This window comes from Sinocyclocheilus grahami, unplaced genomic scaffold, assembly GCF_001515645.1.
Source record: "Sinocyclocheilus grahami isolate Dianchi unplaced genomic scaffold, SAMN03320097.WGS_v1.1 scaffold494.1, whole genome shotgun sequence".
NCBI classification, from domain to species: Eukaryota; Metazoa; Chordata; class Actinopteri; order Cypriniformes; family Cyprinidae; genus Sinocyclocheilus; species Sinocyclocheilus grahami.
In genome coordinates this window covers 578,831-592,319 of record NW_015505673.1, presented here as the reverse complement: position 1 = coordinate 592,319, position 13,489 = coordinate 578,831, and the positions used below count along the sequence as shown (strand labels likewise).

Below are 13,489 nucleotides of genomic sequence, written 5' to 3'. Positions count from 1 at the left end.
ACAGACACAGACACACACACACAGACAGACACACACACACACACACACACACACACACACACACACACACAGACACACAGAGACACACGCACACACACACGCACGCACACACACACAGACACGCACACACACACGCACACACACGCAGACACATGCACACGCAGACACGCACACACAGACACACGCACACAGACACGCACCAGGGACAAAATCACACAGGAATTAGAGGGGAAATGCAGCTAAAATTAACAAAAGCTCTAGAAAAAAAAATTAACCCTAGATAGTCAACATTTTAAATTAGTTTCATATCAATAATTTTAAATATTCGATTACTATTATTCTCAGTAGACTTAGTTTTGGGTAAAAGTTGCTAATATGAAATGATTTTTAAAATGAAAAGCAACTAAAATCAGCTCTGAACACACTGAATGTGAACTCAAAAACTTGGACCAGTGATTACACTAAAATCTATCACGAAAGTAGACAGTTGAGTTTTTTAGAATATATGTACTTTTTTATTATATATTTAGAATATGCATTCTTACGTATTTATTTTGTTATTATTATTTTTATTTGATCAAAGCGTTATTCTTGCATATAATTTACAGCTACCTTTATATTTGATGTTGATTTGTTTTTATAATAATCAGCAATAAAATTTGTTCACACTTTAGTTTGGGGACGAACGCTCACTATTAACTACGACTTTTGCCTCAATAAACTCCTAAATTGCTGCTTATTAATAGTTAGTAAGGTAGTTGTTAAGTTTAGGTATGAGATTAAGGGATCTGAAATATGGTCATGCAGAATAACACATTAATATGTGTTTTATAAGCACTAATAAACAGCCAATATGCTACTAATATGCATGCTAATAAGCAACTAGTTAATAGTGAGGATTGGTCCCAAAGCTAAAGTTTTACCGAGAATTTAATTCAATTAATTGATGCAGCTGAAGTAATAATGATATTTTGTTAGCTAAGGAATTTGAAAGAAAATAAAATGCCGTCATAAAAGTTACAAAATTTCCATGGGGTAAATATTGACCCTTAATAAAAAACCTCTGTGATTAACTGTTGCGTGCGAGCGGACGAGGCTCCTGTGTGTGACCCATCAGAGAGCTGTGCATTTATGCAAGCCCAAAAATGGAGGAGTGTGGAGTAATAAAGCGATGAGGAGGCTTTGGATGGAAACGGGAGATTGGGTGTCCTGGCAGCTGCCTGCAGCTGTCCTTCTCCAGTGTCTTTGTTTAAAACATGTCATTATGCCAAAGGGAGGCGCGAAGCAGGAACCTCCTGAAACAAGCCCTGTCGAGCTCGCTTTCTCAACCAACGCCCCAAACAAACAACACCCACCAGAGGAATATTAAAGAACTGTCCCATCATGCCTCTCTCTCTCTGTGTGTGTTCAGTTTGTCCTCTCCAAAAAAAAAGTTTGTAATTTAAAAAAAGGGAGAAGCTAAACTCATTTAAACTGCACCGACTACTTCATTACACAATGAGCCATTTCCATAATTGCTAGGATTTATAATTGCATTACCAGAGCTTCCCATTATAAGGAAGCCAAGATACACCTTCGAGACTGGGCTGAGGGGTGGACTGTTACCTCATGGGACAGGCTGGCGGTGGCGGGCAGCACTCCGTTCTCATTGGGCAGACTGTCGTTTGGAGAGCTGCAGCCGGACACTGGAGTGCTACTGCTGCTGGGGGACGAATCTGAGAGCAATACACACACATCTGTCAAGTTTAAACATGGCTGGCACATCAATGCATGTATTAAAGGGACAGTTCACCCAAAAAATTATAATTGTGTCATCGTTTACTCTCCCTCGTGTCGTTCCAAACCCGTAAGACTTTCGTTCATCTCCGAAACACAAATGAAGATATTTGAATGAAATCTGAGAGATTTCTGTCCCTCCATTGACAGTCTATACAACTACCACTTTGACACTTCATAAAGTCCATAAAGAGATCGTAAAACGAATCCACATGAATCAAGCGGTTTAGTCCAAATTTTCTGAAGAGACTCGATCGCTTTAAATGATGAACAGATTTAATCTAGGCTTTTATTCATGTATTTACAATGATGAGCAGACATAAACAGAAGCTCAACAGTACTTGCCTGATGCATGAGAACAAATCTCATTGGCTGTTACAGAAGCTCAAACCTGCTCCGTAACACACGAGAATGAACCTCACAACTGATGTGTGTTGATTAATGCGAAAAAGCCTTGATTAAATCTGTTCATCATATAAAGCGATCGAGTCGCTTCAGAAAATGTGGACTAAACCGCTTGATTCATATGGATTCGTTTTGCGATCTCTTTATGGACTTTATGAAGTGTCAAAGTGGTAGTTGCGTAGAGTATCAATGGAGGGACAGAAATCTCTCGGATTTCATTCAAATATCTTAATCTGAGTTCTGAAGATGAATGAAAGTCTTACGGGTTTGGAACGACATGAGGGATGCCTTAAAATGACTATGCCTTAAAATTGCATGCTCGTGCTAAATGAATATACCTACAGTATGTACAGTAACAATGCCAGTTTAGCTGACAGGAGGTCTACATGACAACATTTAGTTTTGTTCATTCTTATAAATGATGTACTATAAAAAGCAAGAAAATACATCTAAACAACATTTCATTTTCACAAAAATATCTCAAAAGCAGAGGTAGCGTGTTGTAGTTACCCAGCGTATCAGGGACGCGGTGTTTGACGGCGGGCGGCGCGCTCTCTTTGCGGGTCAGCGGGCTCTTACGGGTGTTCAGGTGCTTCTTTAATTTATGCTTCACCTTCAGGTTGGGCTCTGAGGCTGCAACAAGAACAAAACAACAACAGCGTAACCAAAATGAAGCTTTCAGTCAGTTTGGGTCATTCTAGATCACTTGCTGTACTTCTGCAGGTTCTGTTGTAGCTCATTTGTGCAATAAAACGATTTATTTATTTATTTTTGCTGGTATTTAGTTTTATTTTTTAATTGTAAAGCACCTTGGACAAGGAACATAGTAATTATACGGTGCTATACAATTAAATGTAACAAACAAACAAAACAAATCTGTGTATCATTCGATCATTCGTTTTTTGATTTAATATTGAAAGTAGAAAAATTAGAAAACGGCTCCTTTTTCGTTTTTTTCCCCCCAAATTACGCTTTGTATGTTCTGATCAATGTTTATTTGTGAATAAAAGCCTAAATGAAATCTGTTCAACATATACAGTGATCACGTTTCTTCAGAATGACAGAAATGTCATTTTTGAGTGAACTATCCCTTTAAGACCAACTAGTCGACTTCTTATTCATATATCCCACCAAACAGTTGATTTAGATGTAGTTCTGCACAGCACAGCACAGCTTCTACTTCCTCTCTGTTTGATCACACAGTTGCAGCTCTATGTGTAAGGTTCTGAAATCTCTGCTGTACTTCCTGGTAATTGTATATGTCACTGTAAAAACACTAGTTCTGGCTGAGGACGTGTTGAAAACTAAATCCAGCTGCACTTACTCATCGTTACCAGTAAATGACATGGCTCTGCGCAGCATCATGTTCAACGTTTCCTCGTTTGGCCATCGAGCACAAAGTGATCCCGACAGACGGCACTGAACTGATATGAAGTGGACAGGTCAAGTATTTGGAAACTCTCTCAAGGACTACTTGAAAACTGGCTCTACTGCAACAGGTTCTATGCTGAAAACTGACTGAGAGAGTTACAATTGAACTCTTTCTGGTGATAGCTTACTGCCATTGTCAGAATCATATTCTGGTCCCTACGTGACAATGAATAACAGAGGAAGTACTGTTGTGTTTTGGTGTTGTATCATAAATGAAAAAATCTGAATTGCTGTTTGAAAACATGTAACTACTGTTTGACTTCCTTTCTTTTCTGTGACTCCCTTTGTTTGTGCTGCTTTTTCTGTAAGTGCCACCTACTGTCAGAGAGTGAATCTGCATTTTCCTTCAGTCTGTCTGCTTTGGTCTGAACAGACAAATCGACTGTGAGTTTTTGTGCTGCACATTTGTGTTGGTGTGAACAGACTTTTACAGTTTTAAAGCAAACCCTTAACCCATGAAAATACGAGCAATAATTATAGTGACAATTATCACTACAAAAGCAGAACAAAGACTTTTAAACTCTGCGGATTCATGCGAGTAACTGGACGTCCAGTCAGAGTTATTATGACATAATGAGGTGCTGTGTTTTGGCTGTGGGGCTGACAGGGGAGTGTTCTCTGTTATGCAAGGCCTTGTTAACAGACTGCTGCCTGGAGGAAGAGCGAGGCGCTGGGAGTTTGTCTGAACGGGGCAGCGGCGCTGGAACGCTTCCACACAGCACACCTGCTGAAGGACAGGCCCTGCCTCTCACCCAAACACACAGCGCCACCCATTCTCAGGTGATCTGGTCATGTCACGCTTTGATGAATGAACGGTCATGTGATGTTGTTTATATGCATGTGTGACGGTGACATACTCGCTCGTCTCAGGGGTGGTTCGTCCGGCCCTTCGCTGAGAGCTGATGTGGAGGACAGGAGCGGCTGGACAGAAGAGCTGGGATCTGGAACCAGCTCCCTGTGGGAACACAGAAGACCTTTATTTTCAAATCTGAGGAAAAGCACATGAGTCTGTGCACTTAAACAGCTGCGTGCGGTAATGAGAGCTGTTTCTAACCGGTAGGCGACCGACGGGCTGCTCAGAGGGTTGGAGTTGGTCCTCTCCAGCACCGCCTTCTGCTTCTTCAGAATCACCTGCGCCAGTTTCTGCTTCACCAACGCACTGGCCACAGCACCTGTCAATCAACACAACCAGCCAATGAGACGACAATGTGCCACTTGATTGGTTTAAACAAAGCAATTAACAATTTTCATAACAATTTTAATTATTTCTTCATTAACATAAATTGTATTTATTTATTTTTTGTTTTGTTTTTTATTCTTTATTTTATGTTTGTATTATTTTTATATATTATTTCATATTATTTTATATATCTATGTATCTATTTTATTTTATTTAGTTTAGTTTATTTGGCCTAGACTAGGCAATTTTAAGTATCTAAAGTAAGGTGAATTTAGAGATCTTTATGAGTCTTTAATATTTTTTAATAATTAATTACATTTTAAAGAATTCTTTATTAATATTAATAAAGAAAGATCTTTATTTCATATTATTTTATGTTATGTCATTTTTAGTTTATTTTATATTTAATTTAAGTTTAATGTTTTTTTTTAGGCGAAACTGATATTTCTAGTCTTAAAATATCAAATATCATATTAAAAGGTTTAAAATGTCACTTTTCTCCCACAGATAAATGTCAGCGATGTTTCCATCGAGGGCCTGCACTGTGAGTGTGGTTCAGCTCTATTGTGAAGTGAGGTTGCATTGAGGTCGAGGGAAGGATACTGCATGTTGACTCAGTGCCTCCCTGTCCTTCCAGAGCGGCCATTATGTGGCGGCTACGTCATGGTGGCTCTAACCAATACGGTCAATATTGACTCGGTTACTGTTTTCGCTGAGTGATTAATTTTACCTCTCTGCAGGTGCTTTCTCTCACAACAATCATTGCATCAGCTGTAATAAAAGACTTTAGCTGCAGTGAATTTTCACTTGAGGATCGCCTACACACTTCTGATTAAGACTGACTGCAGTATATGCAGAAATGTGTTTCAGAGTGTTAATGATCATAATAATACATTTGATTAGATTTTTTTTTTTTTACTAGAAGAGCACTGAGTGTTACAACAAATCATTATCGGCGTAATGCACAGTTTATCTTATAGCAAAGCTGGTGGTAGCTGGTTTCAGACTCCAGATGTTGTTTAACTGTAACAGTGCGCCGTGATTCAAAAGGCTAATCGCTGCCCTCATTCAATGAAAAATAAACAACAACAAAAGTGGTATTAATGTTTTGCCAGCGTGACCAAGAGCTGCAGCATGACACAGCTCTGGAGTGACTGGAGACGCTCATGAGCACAATGGAGCAATTCTACCACGCGCACACACACACACACACAGTGCTGCTACAGACAAGCAGAGGGCAAAAGTGCAAAACCCCTGATACCTCTAATCTGTTCCTCTCATCTATCTATCTATACTATACTATACTATTCTATATGGACAAAAGTATTGGGACACACCTCTTAATTACTGAATTCATGTGTTTTAATCAGACACATTGCCACTGGTGTTTACTGTAAAATCAAGCTTTAGTTATCCAGTCTGCATTTACAGACATTTGTGCAAAAATAGGTTGTTCAGAAGAGCTTAGTGAATTCAAGTGTGGTACTGTGATAGGATTTGCTACCATTGCAATACGTCAGTTGGTGAAATTTCATCCCTGCTAGATACTCTACTGTCAACTAAGTATTGGAAAGTGGAAGTGTTTAGGATCAGAAGCAACTCAGCTATGAAGTGAAAGATCATGTAAGGTCACAGAGTGCTGAGGCGCATGGTGTGTAAAAGTCGCCAACACTCTTCTGATTCCAGAGCCGAAGAGCTCCAAATTTCCACTGACAGTAAGATCAACACAAAAACGGTGCGGCGGGAGCTTCATGGAATGGGTTTTCATGGCTGAGCAGCTGCATGAAATCCTCACATCACCACCTACAATGCCAAGCATCAGATGGAGTGTGTAAAGCAGGGGTCGCCAATGGCAGACTCCGGTCCGCATCCGGATCGCAAGATGCGTCCATCCGGGCCGCAAAACCTTTTGGCATAGTGAAATAAATCAATGCCAAAAGCTATTTTCTAACAAAACCGTTACCGGGGAAACCGATATATTTCTGCCGTTCCAAAAGCACCTCCTGCTGGCAGAGAATGAATTTGCATTTTCAATCAGCCCTTCTGCTGTTTTAGTTCAGACCAATGTGAAAATCAACTTATGTTTTTAAGCAGAAAACATGCAGAGTTTTAAATGTGAACTAGTGGACAAGAAGATAATGCATTATAGTAGCATATATTCATGTTATTTAATTAATTGGCTATAACAATTGTTTACATTAATATAATAATTGATACCTTTGCCTCAGTTTTCTTAAAAAAACAAGTTTAAAGGCTGAAATGTGAAGTTAATAATAAAAAAAAAACACTGCCGCTGTCGCCTCTGGCTTGCTTAGTTGGGGACACTTCATTTCCAGCGTTATCGTTGACATAATTGCAAAGATATTAACTGAACTGAGCTGGATGTTGACATCACTGAATTCAATGATGAACTGTCTTTAACTGAAAAATGAGTGTTTACTATTGTCATTTTGCATTATTGACACTATTTTCCTAATTAATGCTGTTCAGTTGCTTTGTCACAATCTGTATTGTTAAAAGCGCTATATAAATAAAGGTGACTTGACTTGACTTGACCTTTGCCTCAGTTTTCTTAAAAAAACAAGTTTAAAGGCTGAAATGTGAAGTTAATAATAAAAAAAAAAACACTTTGTTTTTGTGAAAACTCTAAATCATGCTTTTTACAGTCATTTTTATTTTATTTGTGCAGGTCTTAAAAAGTCTTAAATATGAGCTCAAATATCCTGCAGATACCCTGGTCTGGCAAAAACCGTCAATTCATGTTTTTAGATAGGCCTATATGATTGTCTGGTAATTGTAAAATTAATTAATTGTAAACGTATTTATCTATCTATCTATCTATCTATCTATCTATCTATCTATCTATCTATCTATCTATCTATCTATCTATCTATCTATCTATCTATGTTTTGGACATGGCACCAAGGTTTTTTTTGTTATATATCATAGAGATTTCATGGTAATCTTTTACGTAACTTGGAGTAACAGGTGAATACATGTAGATAACTGTTATTCAGTGCCATGAGCTACATCAAAGTACTATGGTATTACCTTCCATCCATTCACGTATGTCTACAAAAAGCATGGCACGATCTGTAATTGCTGTAACTGGCAGGCCACTAGCGTCTGTGAGACAGTAAATACCATTTATAGAACAACAGGGTTCCCATGTTCAGTGTAGACTCCTCCCATGTGTTTTCAACCACAAAGTTTTGTTTTTACTCTCAGAGCTATTTCCTGAAGCAGCCGTGGCCCCGTTTCAGTTGAACTACTATTAAAGAGGGCACTGGCACGATTTAAAACCCTTTATCTCAGTCGCTTTAGTACATTTCATTTTCTTAACCTCCACAACACAACCTACTTGTGCACTACACCGGTTGTACTCTTCTTAGTTGAAAAAGTGTGACAAACTAAAATGATAAATCTCTTTCTTGGGGCTAAAGTTGCATATTAGTGACATTTGAGTGATCAATCATCCAAGTGCTTCATTTGAAAGGCATCTCATTCACGAAATGGCAAAAACTCTGTGAAAAACAGAATCCCATTTCTGTCACGCTAATCAAAGTAACACTAATCTAGCATAATATGTTGGGTGACTAGGCGTTGACATTCTTTTAAACATTCACATATTTGTTAAGAAAGTACATAGTAAGTCTCTGAACAGCAGTTATTTAAGGGTTATTGTGTCACTCACTCTGTTGACTCTTGTCCTTGTTTTTAAGTTGCTGTAGCTGTAGTTTCGCTAGTTCCTGGTCTCGTAGATGCTGCTCCATGTTATAAGGCTACAAAAAGAGGAGTCGTCAGTCATAATCGGCTTATCATTTACATTAAGTGCATTAAGTAAATACACACGCATATTGGGTCTCATGCAACAAATTTGGGCAATTAATCTATTTGTTCATGAATTGTCAATTTACATACAAATAATGTCAGGTATGATTTATATAGACATTCATCATTTTCTGTTTTCTGAAAAGGTGCAAGACATCTGTACAAGAGCACATCATTTACAAAGCATTGCATTCTGTTTTAACTGTCATATGCATATAAAAAAAGACATAAATATCTTCGACAGGACTCGCATACACTACTGTTCAAAAGTTTGGGGTCGGTAAGAATTTTTTTGACATGCATTTATATGAAACTGCATTTTTTTGTAACATTATAAATGTCTTTACTGTCGCTTTTGATACATTTAATGCACCACTGTATACAGGTGTAACCAGTTAGCAGAAAAGAATCGGACTTCCCCGTTTGCAGGAGGCTCTGGATTACAGGCATTAATGTTGTAAATAATGTTCAGTTCCTTGCACAGACTGATCGTCATTTTGCATTGCAGTGGTATGACAGGTATGAGATCAGTGTGATATTTCAGAATGATGTGTGTCACATGTACCTGTATGCGCTGCAGCTGCTGCTGGCTGTACTGGGAACAGTGCTGTGGATTGAAGGGGCCGATCAGCAGAGGGGGGTGCAGAGGGGACAGGAAGGCCGTGTCCGAACCCGGACGCACCAGACGCTCACCTACACGCAGGTCCATGGGGGCGGGGCCCGAGGGAGACGACACAGAGTCTTCTGGATGGACAGAGACACAAGGACATTTATTATTAGAATGATTTACAAGTGATTATCATGAGGTAAGACCTTCAGATATAGGAGAATAAAAAAATATGAAACTACACTGCCATTCAAAAATAATAATTCGAAGATACAGTAAAAACATTGTGAAATATTATTACAATTTAAAATAACTGTTTTCGGTTTAAATATATTTGAAATGTAATTTATTGCTGTGATGCAAAGCTGTATTTTCAGCATCATTACTCCAGTCTTCAGTGTCACAATGTCCTCCAGAAATCATTCTGATATACTTATTCGCTGCTCAAGAAACATTTCTGATTATTATCAATACTGAAAACAGTTGAGCTGACACATATTTTGTGGAAATCGTGATACTTTTATTCATGATTCTTTAAAAAAAAAACAGCATTTATCTGAAATAGAATGTTTTGTAATATTATAAATGTCTTTACTGTCACTTTCTTGTCATTATTTGCATTGTGACATTATTTTTATAAAAAAAATTTTTTATTTTTTTTTAACAAAACTAAAAAACATTTTATTTTTTAGTTTTGTATACTTTTTTATATAAGTGTCTTGCGATTTAATGTAATTCTCACTACATTTTATTTGTATTTATGCTTTTGTGTCATCAATGCAAAGCATAATGATGTACTACAGATACACATATAATAGAATAAATAATAGAATAGAAATTTGGGGTTCACGTTGTAAATGATCATAAAAATAATGTCCCACAATGCAAAAATATTAATACATTTATCAAAATATCATTATAGTTAGTGAGATTGTGATATCTTCCCCATGTGACGACTAGCCCCGGTCACCCTACATTATTTAGATTGAATAATCATTCTGCTTAAAGGCCAAGTCATTTCCACTGGTTTGAGAAAGTAGAAGAAAGCAGGTGAATATACAGAATGGAGAGAGAGGGAGAGATGTGTGTATCAGCGCCAGCACATGCTCCAGCAGCGTTTCCCTTACAGCACATTCCGCAGTGATATAAAGTCGGCCGGATTTCCATAACTTTTGCATGCTGCTTTAAGAATATTTGCATGGAACCAGTGACTCGATGGGATGGACTGCCTCACCCTCACACAGAGCAGACAGGAAAATCACAAAGCCGCCGTGTGCAAGTATGTCGGTGCATATCTGGGGTCATGCTGGCTGGCTGCCCAGGTAAAACCAGAGCGCTTGACAGATTTCTCATCCGAGGAGTTAAAAGAGCACTTCAGCCATTGAGTTTTCAGTATTTCCCAACTTTTCCCCACTTATTTCCAACAAAGACTCCCAAAAACTCACAAAATCTAGTGCTTCAGAAATTGTGACTCATGCCCTTTTGACGCCCCAAAGCACACTTACTATTGTATTCCTGTGAATTGTGACTGCTTTGTCGCCGTTTTTCTGACACAAAAGTCACCGAACAAAAAGGCTTTCTACAGCAGACCAATCAGCAGCGGCGAAAATGACTCATGAATGACTTCAACCGGTGAGGAACAATATGTACCTCTGAGCTGGTGTGTTATGCAAGAGGAAGAAACGGATAAACAGAATAGTGAAATAGTAAAACATTATTTTAAATGATTTGTTAAATGATATTATGGTTATTTTAAAGCCAATGTAAAAAAAAATATGATAAAAGTCAAAGATAAGATGTTTATAATTCATGCACCGTGGTTACGGAGTTGGAAATATGTAAAAATCTTTTGTTATATTTAAGCCATTGTGGATCGTTTTAGATGTTTATTTTCTGCTTTTCTACTGGCTGCTGAAAATTCAGCTTTCGCCATAACAGGAATAAATGACATTTCAAGATATTTAAGGGTTATTTTCAATAGAAAACTGTTTAAATAGTAATAATATTTCACAATATTCAGTTGTTTTACTGTGTTATTAATTAAAATAATGTGGCATTGGTGAGCATGAGAGACTTCTTATTAGACTTCTTCATTATACGCATAGTATTAACATTATATACAACATTTATTTTAAATATATTTCTAATATAATAATTAGGGCTGTCATTGTTAACTCGTTAACGCATGCGATTAATTTTACAATCCTTAACGCGTTAAAATAATTTAACACAATTAACGCAAAATCACTGAAGCACAATTTCTATTCTAACCCTTTAACCCAATGTTGCTTCTCTGCTTGCGATCAGATCATTTTAAGCCGCTAAACTCCGGCAAAGTTTTCAGTCCAATGATCCAGTAAGTGAATGCATTCAAACAATCCGTCCAAAACAGCGCTAATATAAAGGAAACCAGGCTGATTACATCAGAGATTGCAGAGAGAACAGTCTCGCGTTGCGTTTTCAGTGAATTATTCAGTCCAGTGTGTTTCGCTTTAAAACAAGAGCTCGGTCATATCCTGTGATTGTCTCTGAAGAGCACGAGCCCTCACACGTAACATGCGCTCATAACATCCCACCGCTGTAGATGAGAAGCAAACTACGTTTTCTCGACTGGATAACCAGTCTCGCTAGTAAAGTTTTGATGGATGAAGACTGCAATCAAGGTAAAGACGATTGCGGTGACGTACAGGAGTCGTACAGTACAGTAAAGCACGCGTGAGTCCGTTATAATAATGCATGTATGAGTGCTCTTGACGCACTGATCACACATTGTATTTATGCACTGCACAGACATTTACGTATACATTCACGTTGTTTCCACACACATTCACGGTAATGTTTTGATTGGTCATGTGTATGTTGCTGTGTTTAGTTATTCTGAATGGATCCCTGTACTGTAGTAGATGCAGTCAGCAGGCGGTTGGTTTAGGCTTTTTTTGGCATCTCCATGTGGTCCTGTTCGGTATCGCAACTTGACTTCTCTAAAATGTAAAAAAAGCTCTGTGCTGTTGCACTGTACATACTATAAAATTCAGATTTTTTTTCTTTCATATGTGTTTATATGGGCTCCTTATATCATTTGGTTCTTTGGTGTCCTTTTGGAGTTTCTAAGTGTAATTTTTTGGAAAGACATCTAAATTTATCTTGAAAAAAGCTTGCAGAAAATACAGATTTTTGAGAATCACCCTTCAGTCTTTTGGTTTACTTTGCTGGATATTGCAAATGAAGACAAAATAAACATTTGAGACAAGATAAATGGTCTATGCTTAATTTAACATGAAGTGTGCGATTAATCACGATTAATAACAGAAAAAGGATGTGATTAATTAGATGATAAATTTGTAATCGATTGACAGCCCTTATAATAATATTGTCATATTACTGTTTTTACTGTATTTTTTTTATCAAAAATGCAGCCTTGGTGAGCATACGAGCATAAGTAATATTATCAAAAGAGGCAACATGATGTGGCATTTGAAGAATAATATTAAATCTGCATGGGAGCGGCAAGAGAACGGCCAGAAGTGGCCCGCTGGAGTTGTTTACACATCAAAGGATGTCCTGACACGTTCTGACACAGTCCAGGATCTCCATTTTAGGATCTTGAAATGGAGAGGAGGAACATCCTGGCACCGCAGCCCTGGATGCCAAACGTGTTTTGGGTTCTTGCTTCCCTGAACTCTCAACATCCAGCATATTCCCACCCAGATGTATACACGATCCGCAGCGCTCCACTGTATTCCAGGAAATAACATGACTCCCACATTTCTTTTTCCTCAGCATTCCCTTCCTGATAACACAACATGTACTATATTCCGCCCCAGATTATTCCAGCTTTCAGCATTGCATGGCATTTCCAGAAATGACCTGTTGGTTCAGGCTTGACAGCTTCAGGAAAGGAACTCAAACTCCCAGAGAAAAATGAGACAGCATTGAGCAATATGGTGTTTTCCGACCTTTGAAGAGCTACAGATATGAATATTCTTGAAATAAAGTCTTATACTAGTATCGTGGTACTCTTTGAAGCACTATGTAAATATGAAGTATGGTAATCATTCAGTACCAAATACATCTATAATACTTACTATGGCAATTTATAGTAAAATAAATAAATGTAACATAAATCATTCATGAATAAATGTGTGTGTACTGAGGCAAGCATTTGTGTGTTTGTATGCATGCATTTTTTTGTACTCCTACTCAGAAAGGGAAACAATGGTGTAGCTCTGAGCCAACTCAATAGAAACAGGCCAATAAAT

The 13,489-nt window shown here is 37.9% G+C and overlaps 1 protein-coding gene across 6 annotated transcripts in view; it reads right to left on the bottom strand.

Moving 5' to 3' along the window:
• The window catches only part of hdac7a (histone deacetylase 7a), a 92,630-nt gene that overhangs the window by 20,672 nt on the left and 58,469 nt on the right, over window positions 1–13,489 (bottom strand). For 5 of the 6 annotated variants that reach the window (XM_016236668.1, XM_016236669.1, XM_016236673.1 and 2 more), the window contains 5 exons: window positions 9,189–9,367; window positions 8,487–8,574; window positions 4,470–4,784; window positions 2,692–2,814; window positions 1,606–1,715 (listed from right to left, as the gene is read on the bottom strand). In XM_016236668.1, coding sequence (XP_016092154.1) covers window positions 1,606–1,715; window positions 2,692–2,814; window positions 4,470–4,784; window positions 8,487–8,574; window positions 9,189–9,367 — 815 coding nt within the window. The remainder of the gene's footprint in view (window positions 1–1,605; window positions 1,716–2,691; window positions 2,815–4,469; window positions 4,785–8,486; window positions 8,575–9,188; window positions 9,368–13,489) is intronic. The other variant, XM_016236672.1, reaches the window with a different exon arrangement.